Below are 25,662 nucleotides of genomic sequence, written 5' to 3'. Positions count from 1 at the left end.
CAGTGGAAGGGCTGACAGTTTTTTATGCTCTGCTTTCACTCTCTCTCAGCTCTCTCTCCCCCAGCTCGACGAAGCTGTGGACGACGGAATGATCATTATAGCGAGGTTCTAACAGCTTGGCTGTAATATCCCTGAAGTCGCGACGATGAAGGAAATATGACATACAAATACAAGCGCGCACGCGCCCACGCGCGCGCGCCTGTTATGAGTCTCACCAAGGTAAAAAAAAAAGTCGTAGTTTCGCCCGACAGGCGAAGCATCGATTACCATAGCAAATTAGTAGAGAGCTATAGGAAGCAAGGATATTAGTTTAATGGGCCGTATAAAGTTCGACGCATTCGCTTACTAAGCAGACAAGCACGGTGTCACGCGCGCACAGGTAGACATGAACACATCTCGCTCGATGACCTCGGAAACTCGCTGTGAAAACGCCGGAGAAAGAGCGCCAGCAACAGCGGGTAAATTGACCTTCGCGTTATCTGTCGTCTCGCTTCAACGTGAACTAAACGTCAAAAGCCTAGCGCATAAGAAGCTATACCGGCACTCGGCGCATGCGCTTTGTCCCCATCGCAGATCGCTTTGAAGATGAGGCTCGCGCGGGCGCGCACTTCGCCCACATCGCTTGTCCCTTTCTAGATACGGCGCCCGCGCAGCCGCGCTGTGAGCTGCAGCTGAAGGAGCAGAACGCACCACCCCCCCTCTTCCTTTCTCTCTCCGTCGCCACGCCCCCGTGCTTCGCGCGCGAAAGGCCGCTCGCTTCCGGGTTAGGGTTGGTAATATCGGTGAACGATTATTCGATTAATCGATTAAAGGTATCCCGCACAACGAATATTCTTTATCGATGTGCACCTTTCATTTAATTGACCTAATCGATTAGACATGTTCGATGCGCCAAAATGTTGCAATGGTATTAGAATGGCGGAGGACGAGCAGTGACTGTGCGGCTGTTTCAGAGCGACTGTCAACTGTTTTCTCGAGTCCCGAGTGATGCCGAGCGGAATAAGCCAGACGCTTGAAATGTCCTCGCAATTCAAGGCGTACTATAGCAACCCAGTCGTTGATCGTCGTGTGACTCCCAGTTTACTAAAGACGTGGCACAGCACGCGCGCTGGTGTGATGTGTGGTGCGCGACGGTGATATTTGTGGTGTGCGACAAGGTGCGGTGCATTTCAAACAAGAAGCAGACGACAAGGAGAGCGCGCGCCGCTCTACCGCGCCACGCCGAAAACGACGACGCCGAAGAGCGGCCAGCACGTGAACACGCCCCGGCACAAGGAAAACAACAAAAGAAAGCCAATCCAATCGCAAAGGAACACGGAGCCTCGAGCAGCCAATGAGAAATCGACGAATCGACCAGAACAGCAGAAAAAGGAGCCGCGCTGGCAGTAGGGAGGAGGAGTTCCAGAAGCGGCACCAGGACAAGGTCGGCCACCGGATCGGGAATTGAAGACGGCCGTCGGGTTCCGGACCCGAGCCACCAGGACTTCACCCGGCCGGGGCCTCCTGCCAACCCGTTCCTGGGCGTCGCTACTCCATCCGTTCGAGAACTGCTGCTCGACGCCGGCAAGCGTCTGTGCCCGTGGGCAGAACGAGAGCTGTCGGGCTACGGGCCCGAGCTCCACGACCAGCTGCCCGGCCAGAACGCCGCCGCCGTCAACCCCTGCTGCCAAGCCGCCTGCCTTCCTGGGCATCGCCACCCTGCCCGATAATCAACTGCTGCTGCCCGAGGCCGTTGAGCGTCTGTGCCCGTGGGCAGAACGTGAGCTGACGGGCTACGAGCCCGAGTGCCACGATCAGCTGCCCGACCAGAACGCCACCACCGTCGGTCCGTGCTGCCGAGCTGCCTCTCTTCTCCCTCCGAGCCAGAGCTGCCACGCTCTGGCAGCCTGTACGATGTTCCGACACAACGTCTTTTGGTGAGATCAACAATGCTTCTCTCGTCGTCTCGTCTCAGCTTCGCCGCGTCGAGACTGTAGTGCATACGCACACCCGCAGCCTGCCCGAACTTGCCTCATATCATTAGCATTCCAGCTACGTGTTTTCATGTTATCGTTGTGTGTTTGGTTTATGGTTTTCTTTTCCTTTAATTTAATAAAAGTTTGTGTGTTTCCCAACCAACGGCTTTGTCCCCGATTGGGCTTTGCCCTTAATGGGGTTGTCCCCCAATTGAAGAACCTGTCTGCAGTCACGCTGCATCACCGCTGGTTTGGAGCACGTATTTGACATAACGATGAAGTTCATGTCGATTCCCGCAAATCTGTAGCTTCCGAGCGTCTATTCTCGCACGCTGGTTGTGTGGCCATTCAAAGAAGGTGTTGGTTTCACCCGAACATCCCAGCCAATTGGCATTCCTTCGCTCTGTAGAAAAGAGTACGTGGTTTAAAATCCTGGTTGAAGTGGTTTTGGAGGTTACGGTGGTGGTGTTGTAGCAGGCGGGTTTATCCTGGCATGCATAGCCGGCAATTGTTCCGCCCGCGCCTCCTATGAGTTCAGATCAGGGGTGTGTCACCAGGTGTCGACGAGCCCAGTGTCTCGCAGGAAGACAATCAGCACTCGTTTCACTCTCTTCCTGATTGCCGCGGGCCCTCCGGAGAAAACGACATCTTCAAAGGCCCTGTGCGAAAGACCACTCTTTTGCAGGCTGTCGACCATTCTACAGGCTGACGGCACAGAGCGGGGAAGCGCGACGTCCAGTCTTGAATGACCAAGCCGGGGTGTACGCGGAGTCGGTTCTGATGCGGTACGACAGCATTGCTTCCTCCTAGTAATTCCATGGATCACATAGGTTTGGTGTGGAGTCCCGTGGATCGCCCTAAAGTGATTACGGATTGCATCCCTGGAGTTCCGGAAAATGCTTGGCGCTCTAGCTTTTGGGACACATGTCAGCGCTAGGCGTGTAAGAGCGTCAGCCTTTTCGTTTGTTTCAATTCCTACGTGGGATGGAATCCATTGAACATTTACGTTAAATTCCTTGCTCATTAGATCTTTCATCAGTGCTAGAGATTGCCTTGTACACTTCCGTCGAGGAAGGCCAAGATGTAATCGTTGTAATGTTGACTTTGAGTCAGTCAGCACCACGATATCTCGTGCAGAATCGGCCCGTAGTTTTCGCAAGGCCGCGGCAATTGCGGCGCTTTGTACGTTTGTAGACGAAACTATGTGATCCAGGCGGCCAGACCGCGATACATCAGGGAAGGGTATGCATAATGCCGCTGCGCAGCTATCTGTTTGTGCACACACCGACCAGTCTGTGTACGGTTGTAGGTGGCTTTGATACGGTGTGCACAAGCACTCCAATACCAGGAATTTAGCTTTGGCAGTTCGAATGGTGAGTTTCGCCGGTATCCGGGTTCATTGAGGCTGCAGGTAACGTACGAAAAAGACCATGGCGGGTCGAGACTACTCCGTTTCGGCCATTCGAATCCTAGAAATCTGAAGGTGTTCAGCGCCGCATCGAAATGGGAGCGAGTTCTTGTTCTTAGCCGCTGAAGAAGCGCCGTGCCTGCGGGGGACTCGCCCAGCTTTAATAGCTGCGTGAACACGGCCCGATATACCAAAAGGCGGAGTGGAAGAGACTCTGCTTCATTTGTAACCTTCTTGTTTGAAGCTGCCCGAGGAACTCCCATCGCCAAGCAAAGTCCCTTTCTATATACTGCCTACAAGCGCTCGAATTGACTCGGTGATGGTGATATTAGCGGCAACTGATAGAGAATTCGGCTTGTTATCAGTGCAGCGTTCAGTGTAAGCACGGACATTGGATTGTTTAGCCAACGTACACATGCCAAGCGACGAAGTGCGTTGACTTTTTGCACTGATGCAGCCACAATACTTTCAACCACGCGTCTCCACAGCAGCTTGCTGTCTATGCATGGTGACGCACAGTAAACGAACACTGGTTGCACGACGAATTGGATGGCCTCTGATATCCAGCATCAGACGTGTTGACTTCCCCCTCACTCCAGTAATTTTCTTTTCCGCTGTCCACATTGTAATTCCTTGGATATTTTAGTTGGACTTCACCTTTCACGTCTGCCATTTTTCTTATTTCTTGTTTAACTGTATTGTACAGAGATTCACTAGTGCCATTTATCTTGTTTAATGCTGCTGTAAGTGCCATTGTAAATCATATAATGTTTATATTTTAAAAACCAATAATGCCAACTCTATTCAATCTTCAACAAATTAAAGATTACACCTTATACACTTTTATTTCTAACTTGGTTCCAACTATCAAGCATTAAAATAGGGTCCTTGAAAAGTAGATAACTGTGTTTCAAGCTTTTTAAAGTGCCCAGCAAGAATTTATATTAATCGATTAATCGATGCATCGATTAAACCCTGCATCGAAAGCAATTATTCGATTAAAGGCTAAAATGACAAATGATTATTCGTTAATCGATTAAAAAATTTATCGACCATCCCTACTACCGGCCTGCCTTCCTCCCTCGCGTGCGCTATACCTTGAGCCGCGATTGCCGGCTCACCCTCGTATGCTTTCAATCGAACGCATAGCGTATGGCGCGCGGCGAAGATTTTATCGGCGTTGGACTTTATACGGAACCTCACGGCGACGGCGACGCCGATGGGAGAAATGCGCTAGGGGTATCCATATAATTCCTAGCGCAATAAAATAATTTACGAACAGGACGGATTGAGCACGGGACAGCGCGGCATCCGTTTGCATTACTGGCATCACCACTTCGGACTCAGAGCTGCGTCCTCAAAATCACTGCTATTCCTACCTTCTTACCCCCCCCCCCCCCTTTTATTTTGCTGCCCAAGTACGCAAGATGTACGCGTTATGTGCAACCTTGTCGTCAGAGTAGAGCAACGTACATAACCATGGCAGGCGCTATCAACGCAAGTAACTTTTTCTATTTTTAATCTGCAGTTTTCCTTGCCCAAACGCAGCAAGAGGCACGCAGCAGTGGGGCACTCCAGATTAATTAGGCCACTCGGGATTCTACAACGTGCACCTAAGTCTAATTACGCGAATTATATTGCATTCCCCGTTCTTCTGAATGTGTCCGCTGTGGCCGTGATCTAACCCGCGACCTCGTGGCTCGGCAGCGCAATCCGATAGCAACTGATCCACCGTGGTGGGTAACGCTATTAACTCCCACTCAGTCAATCGCGGCTCTGAGTCGCGCCACGCTATATACTCCTGCTTGCAGTACTCACCCATTGGCTGTTGTCCACTAGCCAGTCGTACGAGCACACCTTGAGCACGCCCAGAGCCCTAACCAGTTCCCAGAGGCTCTTGTGCTGGTACGCCATGCTGTGGTCCGAGAAGTCGAGCCCGTCCCGCGGATGCGAACAGCAGAAAGAACGTCGCCGACGAAGCGGCAGAAGCGCTCGCATACCCCGCATCTCCGGAGTTACTGTCTTTTCTCTTGCGACAAAGCTTGGCTATATAAAACACTTCGAAATGGGCCTGCGATTCGACTTTCGGGACCGTTCTTCGTTTGTGATGATTGGGCTCCCTTATAGCTAGCACCGCCTATCCTTTCCTCACTGGCAAATAAGCCTCCAGCGCTGAGAAGCTCGGTCACCTACTATAATACACTGCACTGCATTCCGCGGAGACCGCGAGAAACCGAAAACTACCTGTCACACAATTCCTGAAATCGCACTACTGCGGTGCCTTTTTCTTGCGGCTGCCTGCCAGCTGGAGGCATCCGATCGTCGGTTCTCCTCGTTTTGTCGGAAGAGGCGGTTGGTCACACCGCAATCCCCGCCCTGCGTGTGTTGCGTCTGTGCCAGAGTGACCCTAGAAGATGACGCCGCCTCAATCCGGTCGTCGCCGCCTTGGTTTGTCGCTTCAAACACTCCGCTTAGTGTCTTTGCGTGGACAGCCCGCCTGCCTAGCCCGTACAATCAGCACACGCTGCGCGCGACCTTGGGTGTCGCTTTACAATTGGCGCGACTGCGGTCCTCGTAGTGCTGGATAACACGCTGGCTAACACGCTTCTGTGTGTTGTCAAACAGCGTCCGAGCTGGGTCCCATTCCCACAAACATATAGATAACAACGCAAGCAGACGGCCAGGCAGCCAGTGCTTTATATAATTCCAGTTGTTTCAATATATATATATATATATATATATATATATATATATATATATATATATATATATATATATATATATATATGTACCGAAAGATGAGAAGCGCAGCCTCGCGGTTATCTTCGGTATATTTGCACAACAGTATTGGTTGGTGGACCGACCTTTTTTCAAGCATTGCAGTAAATTCGAGCGGCACAGCCTCTCCATCTATATAGGTAAAGAAGGAAAACAGAAAGAAAAAAGAACAGACAAGAAAGCAAACGGGGCGAAAAAGATAAGGACGAAGAAAAAGGAAAACGGGGGAGAGAGCCGGGGGCTAAAGATATTACTCGTTGGTAACAGGGTTATTCACCGCGCACTGCGCGGAGTCACTGCCCTAATCATCAGCAGTGTTCAGGTCTTTGACACGTTCCCCAAGACGAGTGTGATGGGGCCAGGGAGTTATAGGTGTAAGAAAAGGAATTCGTTGCACGTGCTTCTACATGGTAGACGAACAAGCCATTTTGTCATGTTCTGATCAAACAAAGGCGTTACAACATGAGTATAATGTGTAGTATATGTATATATATATATATATATATATATATATATATCATCAGCCTATATTTATGTCCACTTCAGGACGAAGGCCTCTCCCTGTGATCTCCAATTTACCCCTGTCTTGCGCTTGCTGATTCCAGCTTGCGCCTGCAAATTTCCTAACTTCATCAACCCACCTAGTTTTCTGCCGTCCTCGGCTGCGCTTCCCTTCTCTTGGTATCCATTCTGTAACTCTAATGGTACACCAGTTATCCATCCTACGCATTACATGGCCTGACCAGCTCCATTTCCCCCCTCTTAATGTCAACTAGAATATCGGTTATCCCCGTTTGTTCTCTGATCCACACCGCTCTCTTCCTGTCTCCTAAACTTAGGCCTAACATTTTTCGTTCCATCGCTCTTTGTGCGGTCCTTAACTTGTTCTCGAGCTTCTTTGTTAACCTCCAAGTTCGTGCCCGATATGTTAGTACCGTTAGAATGCAATGATTGTACACTTTTCTTTTCAACTACAGTGGTAAGCTCACAGTCAGGATTTGGCAATGCCGGCCGTGTGCACTCCAACCCAATTTTATCCTTCTGTAAATTTCTTTCTCATGATCAGGTTGCCTTGTGAGTACTTGACCTAGATAAACGTACTCCTTTACAGACTCTAGAGGCTGACTGGTGATCCTGAATTCTTGTTCTCCTTGCCAGGCTATTGAACATTATCTTTGTCTTCTGCATATTCACCTTCAACCTAATTCTTACACTTTCTCGATTAATGTCCTCAATAATTTGCTGTAATTCGTCTCCATTGTTGCTGAATAGGACAATGTCATCTGCAAACCGAAGGTTGTTGAGATATTCGCCGTTGATCGTCACTCCTTCTTCTAAGCGTGCAGTGAATAGCATTGGCGAGATCGTGTCTCCTGCCTGACTGCTTTCTCGATAGGTAACCTTCTACTTTTCTTGTGGAGAACCAAGGTAGCTGTGCAATCTTTGTAGATATTTGCCAAGATATTCATGTATGCTTCCTGTACTCCTTGATTACGCAATGCATCTATAACTGCTACTGTCTCTACTGAATCTAATGCCTTTTCGTAATCAATGAAAGCCATATAGAGAGCTTGATGGTACTCCGCAGATTTCTCGATTACCTGATTGATGACATGGATGTGATCTATCGTAGAATATCCCTTCCGGAATCCAGCCTGTTCTCTTGGTTGACTGAAGTCGAGTGTTGCCCTGATTCTATTGGAAATTATCTTGGTGAATAGTTTATACAATACTGAAAGCAAGCTGATGGTTCTATAATTCTTAAATTATTTAACGTCTCCCTTCTCATGGATTAGTATAACTTTGGCGTTCTTCCAGCTATCTGGTACACTTGAAGTCGTGAGGCATTGTGTATAAAGGGCCGCAAGCGTTTCGAACATCATGTCTCCTCCGTCTTTTACTAATCGACTGTTATTCCATCTTCTCCAGCCGCGTTTCGCGGGTCATGTCTTGCAAGGCCCTTCTAACATTGTCGCTAGTTATAGAAGGGGCCTCTGTATACTGTTCCTCACTATTTCGAATGAAAGTAGCTTAGCTGCTCTGGGTAGTGACAGGTCACTATAGAAGTGCCCCTTTTGCACCCCCCACCCCTCCCCCTGCCGGCGCCCATGATGAGGATCGTTAACAATGTCTGAGAATTCGTACATTTAAAATCCGGAAGCATGTTTAGATTTATTTTGAGAGAAATAAATTCATTATGTACAAGCATGTACAAGAGCTGTTCCTAAGGCAATCGGTGCGATGCTTTCGCTCAGCGGCCGGTCGCACGAAGACCGGCCGAACGACGGTCAGTAGACTATCGGCTTCGTCGGCGCGAATGCCTGACACACCACATCTCGTTGTCAGTTGCATCGACGTCTTTGCCGTCATAGTGCCACAAATTATCTCTCAGCGACACGGTCTGCCAACTCGTCCACCGATCGTTGGCGTCGGCGTCCTGTCGGCATCGGTGTCGTGTCGCATGTAGCATGACCAGGCCTTTACGTGGATAGCAGTTTTGAAATACTTAGGTCGTTTCGAGACGCGCTGTTACGATGAGTTTAAATCTCAGCTTTTCAACTTTGTAGAGCACCTAGAAAATAAGAGTCGACGCCGTAGCTTCTTCGTAGATGTTTCTTCTCTGCCCTAAAATAGCTCCAGAGAGAACTATTTTAATAGACTCCCCTACTTTATTCTTATATTTGCACGCAATTAAAAAAGTGCTACCAGACGCCATAAACAGTACGGCTAATGTGTGATGTAAGGATATGCGTGCACTATCTATTTCCTTCCAAAACTTTTGAATGATGGCCTCTGTTATGCTTTTTCACAAAAGTCAGCGCTTTCCGATAGAAACTGCGCCTGCTTCCAGCTCGCCACTTATATTGACGCTGGTAGTTTATGTCCCAATTCCTAGACTTGAGCGCAGCATGACGTGACTGCTGATGCAAGGTCTAGCCATTGCCAGATTTTCACGGCACTACTGCAATGCCTGATATTGATTTCAAATGAAACCCTAAAAACCTAGCGCTGGCGTCTTCACCACGCTCCCGCGGCAGGACCTTCATCTGTCGCTTCCAATTTCCGGCAGGAATGCTTAATCGAACCATATTGTCACGCTGCACGGCGCAACTGAAAGAGAAAGTAGACGAGTGCGCGAGGAGCGGGCCGCTGCCTGTTGGGCTACGATGACCGTCCTGTCCATTGCGCTACGCCAACCATCCATCATTTTTGTAAATAAACCATTCCATCCTTTACAATATATACGCAGAAACCATAAAGGCATAATGCATAAATATTAATAAATCAATTGATTGATTGATTGATTGATTGATTGATCGATTGATTGATTGATTGATTGATTGATTGATTGATTGATTGATTGATTGATTGATTGATTGATTGATTGGATCATTCTCGGGGACACAGCAGAGCTTCTCGTCTCTAGACTTCCACAGCCTTCGAGTCCTGGTTCCCATATATATTCAATTGCGCAGGGGCGTTGCATGCTGAACATCTTACGTTGTCTATGCTATGTACAACTTACGCGATTTACAGAAGTGTTGATAATTTTTACAAGCGCTATAGTAAGTTTTGATGAACCACGATACAAGAATGTACGAATGATGTTTTATGTATGTAATCGATCTTTCCACCTGTGTAAGATCTGTTGTTGCAGTTGTGAACTATTTTGTGCCCACCTATTGCTTTGTGTGGCCCACTATGTTTTATTTCGAGGCAGAAAAATGCAATACATTGAAATGACAGATTTTATGAGTGTGGATTTATTATGGGTTTCATGTATGGGAGACCTTTTATGGGTTTTATGATGTGGATTTATGACTGAGGAAATTGAAGACTTTATGGGCATATAATATTTAATTGGTTTTTGTAAGACGTAAAACCAAGATTACTGTGCCAACTACACACGAATTCTTCTGGCCTTTCAATTTCAATGCGCAAAAGAACTGTCAGAATAATATAGTATTTGCTAGAAAGTAAGTACCTCTATTTTCTCTATATGGGCTCTTGGTGGTCTAGCCATCTAGCGACGAAATCGCTTTAGCAAGTACAACAATGATCACTAAAATTTCAATTTTTGAATTTGAGTTTATTCTCTTTGATAAAAACATACAAGGAAGGAGCAGTCAGAACAGGCTACTGAGATCAGCAGCTTGATGGGGTGACTGCCCATTTACAAAAAGCCACAGTTTACAAACACTTTTGCTACACATGAATGCTTTTACACAGATTTGCGGTGAATGAATTCACAGGGGAACATAAGTATTTCGCAAAACACGAGTACGCACTAACACAGCCAAGACAAATAGAACAAATACACATCTACAACTGCGACACATCTACAGACCCTTCGTAAAATAAACGCAATGGCTTTGAACGATTTAGCTTTCAGTTAATGCATCAATAAAAAAAACATGACAATTACTTCCTGGTAATTTGTAATGTAGTGTAATTTCATTCTACCCAAACCACAATCCTTAGTTTTTGTCACCATAGGCATAAAAAGTATGGCGGTGCTGCGATTCCTGTAACTACAGCAAAACATCAAAAAAGCACTCTTGGAGAGAAATGGTTATAGTGGCAAGTGTATGGAATATGATCAAGGGTTATGTGAGAAACAGGACATAACAGAGAGAAAAATCAATTTCGTGCATTGATATATAAACCTGTTGGACTCTTAAAACTCTGTGTACGCTTTTATGAAGCTGTAAATAACTGATGTGTGTGTGTGTGTGTGTGTGTGTGTGTGTGTGTGTGTGTGTGTGTGTGTGTGTGTGTGTGTGTGTGTGTGTGTGTGTGTGTGTGTGTGTGTGTGTGTGTGTGTGTGTGTGTGTGTGTGTGTGTGTGTGTGTGTGTGTGTGTGTGTGTGCGTGTGTGTGTGTGTGTGTGTGTGTGTGTGTGTGTGTGTGTGTGTGTGTGTGTGTGTGTTTTACATAACGTAGTCTATCACTCTTTATAGTGGCCCACTACTGAAGCACTCACTTCGAAAAAGCACAACAGTAACTACTTTGCACAACTCTCTAACCTAACCACAAATTATTCAGCATATCAAGTGACACACATTGCAGAGTAGAATACTCCTGCGCACAAATTATGGAGCATCTAATGTTCAGCTGCTAAAAATATTAAATGCTAACAAATAAGAGTGCGTCATGCTGCCTGTGAAAAAAAAATCACATGAACTCAAAAGTTTCTGACATTCATATTGCTTCCTTGTACATATGTGTGTTTTTTTTTTCTTTTACGACACACTTGTGAGTCGTCACATGTGCATTTTTACCGTCTCTCTTTTTCTTTTCCTGCTCTGGGCCTGGTCTTCACAATCAATCTGTCATTAATCGCCTTCTGCTGCTTATTTTAAAGCGAAACTTTCTTTCCCTGCCCTCCCGGGGTTGGTGCGGTTGCTGGGTAAGTCAGAATCCTGGCGGGTATGTTTGCGGATATATATATACGAAGGTTATAAGTGCGCCGAATGAAAGTGCCCGTGAACAGGCTTATTTACCCCTTGCATGCTGACCGACAAAGTACTGCAAGGAAGCGCACCTCTGTCCGGCTTGACAAAAAAAAAAAGTCCTGCAAAAAACAAGCACAAATAATATAATAATAAATAATATAGCACAGCGATTTGTTAAACGTATAGCGGATTGTATTTAACGGATAGTTTGATTCCCTTTCTTTTCTTTGATTTAGCCATTCGGTATGTGTCTCTGGGTGGTGCATGTTCTTGGTCAATCTTCCAGAAAGGGTATGTGCTACTGTGACGCAACAGGTAGGCAATCCTTAAACGTTGCTTTATGCGTGTCGGACTTTTATATGCATACGCATGTCATCAGCATTCATTCCCCAACAAGTATCATGCATCGCTTTTTTCCTCGCAAAATCGCTGCGTAGACGTCTCACGTTATGCTGCTTTGAAGTTGGCATTTCGGCAGCTTGTGAGCGATCGTTTTTAACACTAAATTGTGCATCTGAATAAATTTTGACCCTTTTCGTTGATAAACATAAATATTGCATAGGAATGCAGGTTGCATAGAATGAAAGTAAACAAAATGCTACGCCCCACCATCAGTTGAAAAAAAACTTTTAAATTACCGCTTCACTAAAGCTCTGCTTCCCCTAGATTCCAACATGGGCATCGGGCCTGCATATTTAATGCTCCACTAATTACGCCTCACGGCAGATACATTTTGTGCTGTCTTTTTTGTGCCTAATTACGCGTATGTGATACGCGTACATGATGCATGCACGTTTCTGCTACAGATTGTGCTCCTTAATTTATCTTGCCCTACAAGTGTTTGTAAGTAAATAAAATTTGTACCTTACGAGATACAGGCCCCGTCCCCAAATCTCCGGGCTTCCTGTCTGTACCATAGATATCTGTAACTGTTAATGTCAAATAAAATGTTGATTTGATTTGATTTGAATTATTACACGTTTCAGTCAGCATATGTAGTGACAGACCAGGCCTTCTTTCAGGTTAACGGGCATCCGTTCCTGATTAAAGTCAGCAGCTGTCTATAAAACGCTCAGAATCAGAGATTGCAGCAGTGCATGAATGGCGAGTGTGGCGGGCCACAGTCATAGGTCGGCATACTCACTTACTGGTGCACCGACGGATACTCGCTCCAGACTAACTTCACAGGTCTCAAATGAAGCGTTTGTGAGTTAAGAATGGTGTAAATGCATGCTAGTATAAACGTATACGTGAGTGCCGATGAATCTGACTGAACTCGAGTATGAAGAGCAGTGAGTGCCAGTTAACGCTAGCACGAGCGAATGGGACAGTGCTTTACAGGGGTCGTGAATATGAACGTGGGTGACTATCGGCGAGTGCGAGTGGACGTGAGTATGTGAGTGAGTGCCGGTGAGCAGGAGTGAAAATCAATATGAACACAAGTGAGCGTTGGCGAGTATGAGCCGGCGTGAGTTGGGAACGTGAGTGAACACCGACGAGTGTGAGTAAATAATACACAGCCTACGCGGCCGCCCTATGACCATAGTCACCACCTAAGAGACACTAAAAAGCAGTTGTACAGCGATGAAGTATTCTTTTAAAACCCTATTTTCATTGACTTTGCTGTAGTGAGTTAACTACTAGCGGAGAAAATCAAAGCCATATTTTTTTTCTAATTTGGAACCAAAACTCCATCACAGGTGCGTCGTTGTTATGTCATTGATTTCAAAGTAGCCAATTTCTCAAAATCATCTAAATTCAGTCTATGGCTTCTTTAGGACCCAATTCGCTTCATCTTTACTGGTAAAAAATTAGCTGTCGGGTCGAGCAGCCGCCAGTAAGATCCACGAGGTTACAGCAAGCTCGTGCGGAAACACCAACGTGGCGTCACCACCCGTCTATCGTTTCCGCCAACTTTATGGCTTACCAAGCCTTCTCTCATGGTAGCAGTGTCTCACGATAGCAGCGTAATTTACTAATACAGCTTCTCTTCTTCTCTTCCTACTAAACATTTTCTCTTCTGTGCTCATTTAAGCTTGCGTTGCTTCAAATGTTTCAATGGCTACAACCTGATGAATCATGCAGCGTTGCAGGCCAGGTTCACCAGGTTCAGCGTTGCAGGTCATATTGCAGACCATTCAGCCCTGGTTCACGTGAAAAGAATGCAGGTGGGCTTGCAGGCGTCCGCGATTAACGTCGTAAAAACGATGACACGCGGCCTCTACAGACAGTGTCAAGAAGGAGAGAGCACATCCTGCGACATAGATGAGGATGTAATCAACAAACGGTAAGTCGAACGAGACAACGCCTGTCTTGACTATTGCAGGAATCGCGCTTTCTTTGCTGAATGTCTCGAGGCCTGATTCTTCCAGCGCCATCAGCAATCGTCGGTGTTGGTGCCTGCACAAAGCAAAGGCGAAAGGCATCAGAATTTGCATACTATAATTTATGCAAAATGAATGCCTCCCTTTCAAAACGCATCTCCGTTTCTGTTTGCGCACAACCGTAGTGAGCGCAGTGGTGCGATGATGCTTGCACGCTCTCCTAAATTATTTCGATGGAAGTAGGGTGCGTAGTATAAGTTCGAAGCTCAAGAGGTATGGTTTGCTTCAGAGTTCGACTGTGGGCTACTCCGGGTGTACCAGAATTGTGAGCGCAAACACGCACCAGGCAAAGCGGAATGCGAGCCAGCAAAGCAGAGACGTGCACCCATAACCCTAGACTTCCTACGTTACACTTAGTGACGCAGACCAAGATTGTCCCGGGAAGCGGGACGAAGTCATGGCAGCAGAGGTTGGGGCAAACTTAGCAGGAGAACACTTTTGAACATACTTCTGTCTGCGACTCATCATGAATGCCTCGTATACGGCTGCTTGATTAAGCCCCACAAATGAAACTTCACACCACAAGACTACCAAACGGCAGCAGCAATGTAGCACAAACTCGCGTAGACGCCATCGTATGAAACACGCCGAAAGTGGCGTTGCATGTTGTTGCATGTGACGCGTTTTGGTCATGCATGAGCCCTTGTTACAGCAACTGTACCCTTGTGCTACTACTGCGAAAGGCCTTACGCCTTCAAGGTATTGGTGAACTTCGGAGAGTAAGTCAGAATTTCTATGTCCAGCGGCAACTACAGCTCCCGTCGGAGACAGTTACATGTCAGATATAAAATGGCTCGCCTATTCTGCACCGCTAATCCCTGCCATCGGAGCAACCATACAATGGCTTGAGCCTTTCTCATGATCAACTTTCCTGACTGGCTCGCATGACCGCTATTGTACGTCGCACTCCACGGAATCGTTTGCGTAGTTGAGCTTGACTTTATTCTTATTGCCATAATTGCCACGGCTGGCTACTCCCTGCCACATGGCAAAAGCAGGAGTATATCGCAAACACCGATGATTAATTAGACCAACAAAATCTTACCAAGGCCGGACAAAACGCAAAACGTCACAAACAAGGAGAAAATTTGTACTAAGTTGGTGCAGCTCAGTAAAAACGGAGGCAGGAAAGGAGCACAAAGACGACATGGACTGGCGCTACCATTCAGCGTCAGTTCATGTCGTTTCTGTGTTCCTTTCCTGTTTCTTCTTTTACTGCGCTGCACCAACTTAGTACAATTCAAGAAGGTGTACCAACCAGCCCATGAGCGGGACTCTTCTGAAGGTGTGAAAGCACCAAGCGAATAAAATAGTCTTGAAAAATGTATCACTCCTTCAGAAAACAAGAAAAAAAAACGTGAGGTAAACAAATATCATTTTGATTGCGAAGAACTTTACGTTCACTTGTGTCTACCTTAATACTTTACATAAGTGACACTATGTTTAAAAATATATTCGATGGCAAGTAGCGCACATTGTCAAATCGTCCTTGCACAGACAGGACATAGAAATAACTTCAAGGCCGAGAAAATGGAGGAGCGCATATTATCCTGCACTCTGACCAGATACCACCAATTGTCATAAATACAAAACCCCGAAATAAAGATGGCATATACTACAACTGATTCAAACGAAAAGCAACGCGTAAAAAATAATTTCACTGTACAAGATATTGAATTTGCTTCTACATATCATAATACTGCTCGACAATGTAACCGCCTACAAAAAAAAGGTATCCTGAAACAATACCACGCGTTTTTATTGAAACACGTATGTCGGCCACGGGCCCGGAAGCTAGTGTATGCTCATTCATCTACGAACAAGTGTCATCAGTCTCGTAACAAGCCACGACCCACAGGAAGCTAACTGAGCACTAAGTCTGTCAACCTGAACACTGCCAAATATGTAATGCTCTTTTGTTTTTCGAATGCTGTGGCGCGTGTGTCATCATGTTGTTCAGAAAGCGACATGCAGCCAATCAGGGCCCGTAATCTTATGGCTTTTACGCTAGAACTGTTCGTAAGAGAAAATTTTAGCCAGCCCTGGACAAATTATTAGCAAGGACGGCCAACCAATCGCAAAGCGCACTCGCGAGCGAAAGGCTTCGCGAATTAGGCCACAGGTGTTATCGGTTAATAGGTTAACAGGTGTTATCGGCTATCAGGTTAGTCTAAAATTATCGGTTCTCGATCAGTCAGCAGCCACAACTAAAAAACCTGTAGCACAGCCATGCCTGACTAGACGTGCCAGCGAGTTTGATGGCTCTGTAATTCAAAGTTATCTACAAGAAATGGAGCGCAGGCAGCTGGGCATTTGCGGGCGAACGTGTTTCTCCCACATTTGTCTCAAATTTCTTAGAGTTGTACGCGTGTTCAAAGGAAGAGCAGGCTTCTCAGTTGTTTTGCTTTAAGCTGTCGAATTTGGTGATCTGCAATACACCCGCCTAACATCACACCAGCGTAAAACCTACAAAGCGTCCCTAAGGCAGCTCTCAATGCCGAAATTAAAATATCCATAGCATCATGAAAATTTTGAAACTACCGCGTCAGAGACGGATGCGTGCTTTGACGTTCTACGCCATCTACCGATGGGCACACACATTGCTTGTCCAAAAGAGGCGTCGAATTAAAAAAAAAACGCTCATAAACTTTATCTGTGCCTTTTGCCACCGGCCGGTCGGCTTCGATATTGTGCCCAACACCATGATTAGCTAACACCTCATCTTACGAACATTTACAGCATAAAACATTTTTGCTTTTGTGAACACGGGCCAAGGATTTAAAATCCTCAAGAGAACTCAATATGCCGTTGCTTTATTTCTTTATGTTTCAATCATTATTGTGTATTGACATCTAAGTTTTCTTTAATTGGTATTAGTTACAATATTTTAGTTGACATTAAGAGAACGAAATGGAGCTGGGCAGGCCATGTAACGCGTAAGGTAGATAACCCATGAATCATTAGAGGTAAAGGATTGGTGCTAAGGAAAGATAAGCGCCAACGAAAACAGCAGAACATTAGGTGGAGTGAAGCAATTAGAAAATTTGCAAGCGCAAGTTGTAATCAGCCAACGCATGACAGGGGTGATTGGAGATCGCTGGGAGAGGTCAAAATAGGTGGTGGTGGTGGTGACGGTGCTACTGCTGCTGCTTGCTGCTGCTGCCACCGCCGCCGCCATTTCGTGACACAGGCGTCTCGAAATAAGTAAGTTTATTAGCGGTTTAATTCAGTGTGAATGGTTGTTGTTATTTATCAAAATGCCGAACGAAATTTTAAAACAAGCAAAAACGTTCTGTAGAAACTTACCTCAGAGGGAAGCTACCATGCACCGCTGACCATCCGAAGTGTGACAGGAAGCGATCATTAACCGGCGCTATTCCGCTCTTGAGTGCCCGTGCTAGCAACGGTGTGACGCATGGAATTAACCCGACGTGAGTGCCCTTCTTAACCTTATCAGCACAATATTCCCAAGAAAAAGGAGCGAAACAATCTCGATTGCAGCTGTCAAGAGCTCTGCGTACGGATGCCAAAAACGACACGTCCGAGACGGCTTCTCGAAAGCGGTTGGCCACTTGTTCATTAGTACAGGGTAGGATGCTTCTAGCGTTAAGAGGTGCTGTAAGCTCCCCGACTTCTTTTATTTCGGGCGAGTACTCAGGAACCGCGCGAGATGCAGTTATTTCCATCTGGACGAAGTTCAAGAGAAAGAATGTGCCCATCATCCAAGCGGCAATCATAACGCTTGCAGATGCAGAGCTTGGACCCAGGCTCTGCGGCGGGCTCCGGCCGAGGAATGTGCTCACCAGGAAAAGGCCGACCGACGAAAATCCAATCGTTCTACTGGGGTTAATGCGACGCCTGACGGTGATTATCAGCGAGAACGTCATTGCAACGGGCATCAACGTGCAAAAGAGGATGAAAAACGAAAGCCAGTTGGCCATGAAAGATGGATGCACCGGACGCCTGCGACGTACAAGCAGGCAGAGTGCCTTCGGCTGCCTCACGGCGTACCCGTAGAAGTAGCAGCGAAGCGAACAGTTAACGGGACGTGGGCCAAGGATCATATCAACTTTTCGGTCAAGAAGAAGCGAATCAGTGCCAGTGGAACTGCTGCATAATTCAACCAACGTGTTGTTAAGTCTGGCATAAACATCCCTAATTATAGGGATGTACCGCAATCTTTCCTTCCCGCAGTTGTTATTGCGCCGGTCGAATAATGTGTAAATTATTCGACTATCCTTGGGATATGTTCCTCTCGGTGGCGAACGGTTTGTTGTGATCATGCGTGCCTTTCTGAATATTTCACGTTCCTCGCAAGATCTGTATCCATCTCGAGCCGCGTTGATCTCGTCCTCACTCACAGTAATCACGTGACATTTGTGCCTTGACTTTTTCAGCAGGTCTTCGTGTTGGTCCACCGAAAATATCCACCGGACGTTCGAGTAGTACTTCTGGAACCGCGCCACTTCGCTTAAAATGCGAGAGGGCGGCGAGCTGTGGCGTGGTAGAAAGACTAACCCCGGTCTAGCAAATACGTCTTCTTGAGCGACGTAGTGACGGAAAGAAGCGTAGCACGCGTTTGTCGCGCAGGTCCAGACAGAACTTGCTATGGGAAGATTCTTGGCCACGTTTGCTGGAAACATGCAGGTGCCCCTCGAGCAGAACAAAGCAACGCGAGACGCCGGGGCATCCAGGGCAGACATAACATTGAGCATCAGTGAACTCATCTGGTCAGACTTCATCACAGATAGAAGCACCACAAGCACAGTGGCTGTGAATTTCATCGGTGATTTCTGACCTTCGGCCACTTTTGAAGACGAGCCGCTCGTTTTCAATCTTGCGGGACAACGTATGACTGTGCTCTTTTCCTTGCAATGTGCCTAAATTTTCTTCCCCTACTTGCAGTAAGAAGCTCGTGTCTTGGTGGAGTTAACTTCCTTTTTCTTGGATGTCACTGCTACCGCTGGTTAGCACTATCACTTAAGTGAGTGAAACTGTATGGGGCAGGAATTAATGTTCACCCGTGCTTTCCTATTTCTTCACCACGAACTTCAGGTCTGTTGGGAAAAGCGACAGAAAAAGAGAGAAATTACGACCAAAATTATTTATATAGTAGCTGCAGGTGGTTATGCAATCCCATTTCACACGCATTCCCACAGGAACTATTGAAACCACAATGAGAAATGTGATAGTTTCACGCCTATCGTAATGCATACGTGAGTCTTCACAGGGAGGTTTTATCCCACGAATAAAATGTCTACTTAAATGATCGAAGCGATAATAACACCCCCTGGCCTGACTATGTACATTGAAGGATTCACAAACATTGCACTCAAATCTGCTCACTGACAATTCGTAATACATACTCATAAAAGCAGCATTCGACTCTATCCTATGTAACAAAGCCCTTGCAACGTTCAGCCGTCAAACCGAACCACAGTACTTACATACGCATGCGACTCCGCGAGAGTAGGCTCCCTAAACCAAACCTCTGAACCAAACAGGAGATAGGCGCTCACTGTCGTCCGTCCTTAGGTCGTGAAGAATGAGAAAACGAAATCCAGCACTGCCGGTCAAGCAGCAATACCACTGCCGCTAGACGCAAACATGTGTGTTTTTTATCGAGCGGCTGCTGCGAAACGAACCCTTGACCCTTTGCATTTTGCGGTCATGTGTCCTGCTCCTTCCCGACACGCGAAAATCTGTTTGTACAGATGTCTGGAAGCACATTTTGTTTCAAAGTTTTCTTTCTGTTTGTTGCCTCACCTCTCGAAAACTTTTTTGAAGTATTGATTTCAAGTATTGATTTGAAGCACTCACACTTCGCAGCGTCTGCGTACGAGGACAGCACATTTTTGCGGCGCACTTGAAGGAACTCAAAAGGACTTGCAGAGGGCGTAGTTGATGCATACTTGCCCTAATTAAAGAACGCAAAAAACCAACACGGCATGAAAGAAGGGTGCATGGGCACGGGACAAGCGCTACTCTCAACTATATATTCCACAGCTTTGTCATGAAAGTTATACACATGATACGCGGATGCGCAGATGCGTTAATGGAAACCGAAAAATAGGAAAGCTTTGACTATTTTATATACGCCTCGAGAAATCCGATTTCTTTCGCGTACAAAGAAACAAAAGACTCACTGATGCAGCCCTCGCCCCTCGTTTTTATGTGAAATCCTTCCGTGTAAGAAGCAGGCTTGCTCATTGAAGTATTCCGCAGAAATCGTTGTTTTCCGTGACAATGTCTCATAATCTACACAATTCACATGCTCAGCCAGATTCGTGCGTTCATTCTTTTATTGCGATAGCAATAATATGGACACTCCAGGCGCATTTTTGCCGTCGGTGTCGCCGTGATGTCCCGTGTAAAGTCCAAAGGCGATAACAGCGTCGCCGCGCGCCGCATGCTGAATGTGCGAGTGTTAAGGCCTAACCACTGGCACGCTTCGGGTCGCTTCGGCACGCGTCGGTATGTGCCAATGCGTCAAATGCGTCAGAAGCGTCAGTCGCGAACATGCTGAAGCGTCCCGACGCGCGGAAGATTTGGCGACTCCCGATGCTAAAAGATCAGAGGACGCGAAACCTTTGGCGGTTACGCCTGATGATAGCCGCCGATGCGAAGGCGCTGACACCAACGATCGTCCGAGTCCTTTGGACGCACAACGCGCGCAACAGTGTTCCTGAAAGACAGTGTTGTGTTACTAGGCCGACAACGACACGACCGACGGCCGTGGGTTGTGGCAGTGCTGAGTTCGAACGACGCCGACAAATCCAACCTGCCGACTGCCATTACGCGCTCTCAATGTGATCGTCTGCTAAAACATCGCACCGAATCATGGTTGCCGCAACGCCTGTGCTTGTTGTATGCATATTTTCTTGTGCTCGAAACGAATGGAAACATGCTTTCGAAGTCCGAAGTCTGGATAATAAGCACTCGCCTACCGCCGATGTTGTTTATATATTGCGTATGCCTAGCGCGTCCGTCGAGTTCGTAACCGGTGAGTGAACGAGCCCAGTTGAGAAACTGCCGAAGGAAATGAATTTTCAGTTCCTGTTTGACGGTGCAACGATTTGAAATATGCCATTCCTGACTTCGTGTGGTGTGTGGTGTGTGGTGTGGTGAATGAACCGTGTGGAACTTCGGGTAGAGAACTGCGCCGTGTTTCATCTGTGAATTATGTGGTCTCAGGTGACTTAAGTTTAACGGGAGAGCTCTAGCTGTTTCCAGCGGGAAAGATAACTTTCGAAAGCAAAATACACTAGTAGCCGAACAATGGGTCGTACATCTTCAGCCATGCCGTCCGTTTCATCTGACAGTGCGCTCTTCCATTCGGCATGTGAAATATAGTTCAGTGTAAATTCACAATGCTCCTTCACTCACTTCTTTCAAGTGGAGGCGTCTTATGGTCTAGTTGGGGTGAAGCCCTCGTGCAGCACTCAAGAACGCTGACGCACTAAAGGAACCCTGACACAGCACTGTCATGTTTGAGTCTGTGTGTTCTTGTACTTGAGTACTGCAAAAATAAATGATCTTTTAGCAATATGTGCACCATGTGCAATGCATAGGAGGGCCTGCATCATACAAAACCTATGCATGCCGTCACGTATACCAGGATTGCTTCGATGCCTGCTTCAGAAGCAGCATGTACTGAGTCAATGAAACTGTAATTGGCTTTTGATCCCTTTTTTTATGGAAAGAGCAGATGGTGTGAGTGCATTGCGGGTGTCATCAGTGCTATGCGCAGTCCGTATGCTTAAACTACCCAATTCACTTCAACTTGCACTAAAATGTTTTTTGCTGTGATACTACTACTAAGCTACCACAACCCGAAAGGCATTTTGCCTAGTGATTTTGCGTAATATCTTTGTGACGGAGGTGGAGGTTGTTCTCTGTGCCCATCACGGAGCTCCGCAACGGTTGCCTCATCACGATTCCGACCATGTCAGTCGGTGCAGGCACATCATCTTCACCCAACGTTACTAGATTAGCTTCAGTTTGAAAGCTCCGCCCGAGCCGCGCGCGCGAATGTGTCCCTTTTCCGTCTACTCTCGCGGGGTGGCGCTGCCACCTCTCTCGGCCCTAAAACCGCGTTCGCTTGCTTCTGCTGTCAGCGGCCGCCTGCTCCGAGCGCGTTCCAGTGCGTTTCGTTTGCAACACGTGAATTTGTATTTCCTCCGCGATAAGATTGAAGTACAGACCTCAGGGATGGTGAATAAATTACCTTAACTAGTCCATACCCTCGCATCGCTCTTCGCATTACCGCAGATGTGCACATCTGCAGTAATGCGAGGGTATGGACTGACGTGCTACTCAGCTATAATTGCGCGTTAGACGTTCAGTTAAACTGCTCAACACAAAAATAGCCAATCTCGTTTGTTATTTCGGTGTCTCTTAGTGAAGTTGTTTATTTGACGACATAGTTTAAGGCCAGCGATGTCGTTTCCCATGTTTGCGTAAGTTACGAGACTCCGCGTTCATTTCGCGTATTCGTTGCTTGCTCGGGAGTCTGGACCAACGTGTCTGGACGAATGAATGAAAGAGAGCTTGTGTTTTGATTCAACAAAGTAATTTATTACGCTGTAAAATTACAAAAAAATTTTATGCGCCCACTTGGCCATGGATAACGCATTTATCTACGGCAAACGGGCCTTTTTATTTGCCATGGCGGCTTTCTCGCTATTCTCAAGGCGGCGATTCACATCCCTAGCGTAGAAGTGCACCCTGGTAACTATAATAAAATTCAGCACCTGACATGTAAAGGCAGCCTCATGCTCTACGCATCCAAGACGATCGATGTTCTCCATCTCCAGCTCATCAAGCACGTCCCAAAAGATGTCTGATGTAACTTGATCCCCGCTCAAAGAATGTGAAACTGCGCGGTTCACAATTTTCACAAAGTGCAGCATTTTTCTCGAAGGATGTTTCAAACATCCTTCCTTGAAGCTCCTATAAAACACTCACAGAAACAGTAAGTGTCCTAGACACTACAACAGCCTTATCAACCCTAGGCACAGCATTTTCCATTTTGAGCTTGTACACAACAACACTGGCGTCAACAACTTCAAGAGACCAGCCTTGAATTTTCTGGTTTGTTTTTGCCAAATCCACGAGCTCGCTGTAGAGCGACGCGATAGCTCCACACACAGGGGAGTTACTTCCGTCATCGCACAGGCTTGTAACATCGCCTTGCCTTTTGCGCACCTGAACGGGAGGTGCCCTCCGCACAGCTGGTTGCTTACGTTTCCGCGCCGGTTTCGACAGGTATGAAGGGCAGTTCGGGAACAAACGGGGAACAGCGTCGTCCTTGAGCGCCCAATTGTCGCGCGGAATGATAACAACGTCCCCGTTTATGTTGTGCACGAACTCCTTCACTAAGTCACTGTCCTCGAAATGGAGATCGCACACAACGCAAGAGCTTGTGAGCTGCTTGTCCAGTCGTGGAATCGCACGCTGCCACACTTGAAGACGTGAAGAATCTCTAGGCGCCCGGAAGAAATGCCGCTTCTCGGCAGATCTTTGAGAATCGTAACCGCTTTTGCAGCCGGTTACGAAACAACGCGGCATGTCGGTTGGTCACGATACAACGCCACTTATAACGTCAGACGACTCGAACGTGAAGAACAAAGCACATGAACAAAGCGCACCACCACAGCACCAACAACAACGGTTCGCGCAACGTGCTTCGACGAGCCGCGAAGCCGGGCCGAGCGTGTGACTAGCGCTACCACGCGGCGGGAGACGGAAAGGGGACACGCGGCGCCGCGCAGCTTTCAAACTGAAGCTAATCTAGTAACGTTGATCTTCACCACCTGCCCCTCCCGTGGCGCCCACCTACATTGTTGTGCCACCTGCTCGTGATCCTGGTGTGTTTGCCGGCCAGGATGGGGTTGACGTCGACAAATGGCTTAACTTTTACTGTTGTAGCATGCATGATACTCAGTGCGATATCAATGGAGACATTGCTCAGTCCCTGACCATTTATTCCATCTTCATCTACTTTTAGGGGCGAAGCTCCTTAGGGTGTGGGTCGTTCCCTCCTCTGTAGTAGTAGTAGTAGTAGTAGTAGTAGTAGTAGTAGTAGTAGTAGTAGTAGTAGTAGTAGTAGTAGTATGTAGCCACCTGTAGTTTTATGAAGTGTTCACTAGATGGCGTTCCGGTTCCGGTTCCACTTCCGGTTCCGGTTCCACTTTGCGCGCGTTTGGTGCGAACGCGGGCAAAACGCCGACGGCGTCGACAACAGTTCTGCGCGTTGCTGGTGCTGCTGCATGTCCAAGTTTATACAGCTGATAAAACTACCTTGAGTCTGCCGTTCCCGACGCGTGCTCTTTTTATCTCTCGTCCGTAGCTGTGGTTTACCCGAATGATCCCCCGGTGCTTCGCCCACTCATCATCATTCACTTCGTGCATATGCTGTGATTTTTTTTCAGGCGGCTCCCAGCACGCGCCTGCTAATGGCGCTGCAGTCGGCAGCGACGCCTTATATAACATAGTCCCTCTTGCAAAAAATAAATAAATAAATAAATAAAATACAAAGCAAGAACAAACCGGTTGTTTGTCGGATACTGCCTAATGTAGTCCTGCAGCTTCTTCGGCGTCTTTTCATTACGGGCGCTTCTCACGTGTGCTTCGCTTCCCGGAAGATTAAATGAAGCTTGTTGCGTGCGCTCTGCAGCAGGTGGTTCAGGGTTCAGGGGTGCATTCTCATAGTTACCCGCGCTTGACGTGACAGGTTGTGAAGGATGATTTACCGCTCCAATAGCGGAATAATCGGAGGCCGGTGACCAGTTCATGACAGCAGAGGTACCGAACTTCATTTTGCTGAGATAGCTTCACGGTGAACGGCCGCTAATTTGGAAGCATTCCACACACGCCCATCTTCCAAGAGGTAAGAGGCGGGTCCACGCTTTTCAATAACTTTCTTTGGGCGCAGAAAACTGTGGAGGTGGCTTCCCGTGAACTGCAGGTAATTTAACCCGCACGTAATCACCAACGACGAAGTTGGGTTCCTTGGCTCCGCGCTTTTCATCTGTGTAACTCTTCGACTTGATTTGCTTGTGCTTGATGCGCTCTCGCAACTCCTGCAGTGCCTTTGAAGGGACCGTGCTGAAAAATTTGTCAGGCAATCCCACAATGTCAAGTCTGGTTCGAGGTTGGCGTCCATGAAGAAGAACAGCAGGCGCAACACCAGTAGTCGCATGAGGCGTACAGCGATATGTTTGCAGGTAATCAAGCATCGCTGTTCTTATATCACGGTGTTCTAACAGGGTCATCTGAATATATGACTTTAATGCCCTGTTGGATCTTTCAACCAAACCATTAGCTTGCGGGTAACACACAGAAGAGTTGTAATGCGTGATTCCGCGCTCTGTGAAAAATTCTTCAAAATTCGCTCAAACAAATTCTGGTCCATGATCGGATACGATACCACGTGGATATCCTTCTCTTGCAAAAAGTTCAAGTAGAAATTTTCTCACTGTAGAGTTGTCGCATCTCGTACGAAAGCCACCTCTGGCCACTTGCTGTAATGGTAAACAATTGTAATGGTAAAACGGCAGTCGGCTGAAGCTTGCGTGAAAAGTCCCACAATGTCGATAGTGACTTTTTCCCAGGCTTTCTCGGGAAGAGTGACGGGCTGCATTGGAGCTGCAGATGTACTTGCGGATTTGCCGCATGACT

The 25,662-nt window shown here is 47.1% G+C and overlaps 1 protein-coding gene across 1 annotated transcript in view; it reads right to left on the bottom strand.

Moving 5' to 3' along the window:
• Positions 1 to 5,805, bottom strand: part of LOC119440384 (hydroxyproline dehydrogenase) — a 57,923-nt gene extending 52,118 nt beyond the window's left edge. Inside the window, exon 1 of the mRNA XM_049662898.1 lies at positions 5,182 to 5,805. Within this exon, the coding sequence (XP_049518855.1) occupies positions 5,182 to 5,370 (189 nt within the window). The 5' untranslated portion in view covers positions 5,371 to 5,805. The remainder of the gene's footprint in view (positions 1 to 5,181) is intronic.
• Positions 5,806 to 25,662: the final 19,857 nt, after the last annotated feature.

This window comes from Dermacentor silvarum, chromosome 2, assembly GCF_013339745.2.
Source record: "Dermacentor silvarum isolate Dsil-2018 chromosome 2, BIME_Dsil_1.4, whole genome shotgun sequence".
Taxonomy (NCBI): Eukaryota; Metazoa; Arthropoda; class Arachnida; order Ixodida; family Ixodidae; genus Dermacentor; species Dermacentor silvarum.
This window is presented reverse-complemented; position numbering and strand designations above follow the sequence as displayed.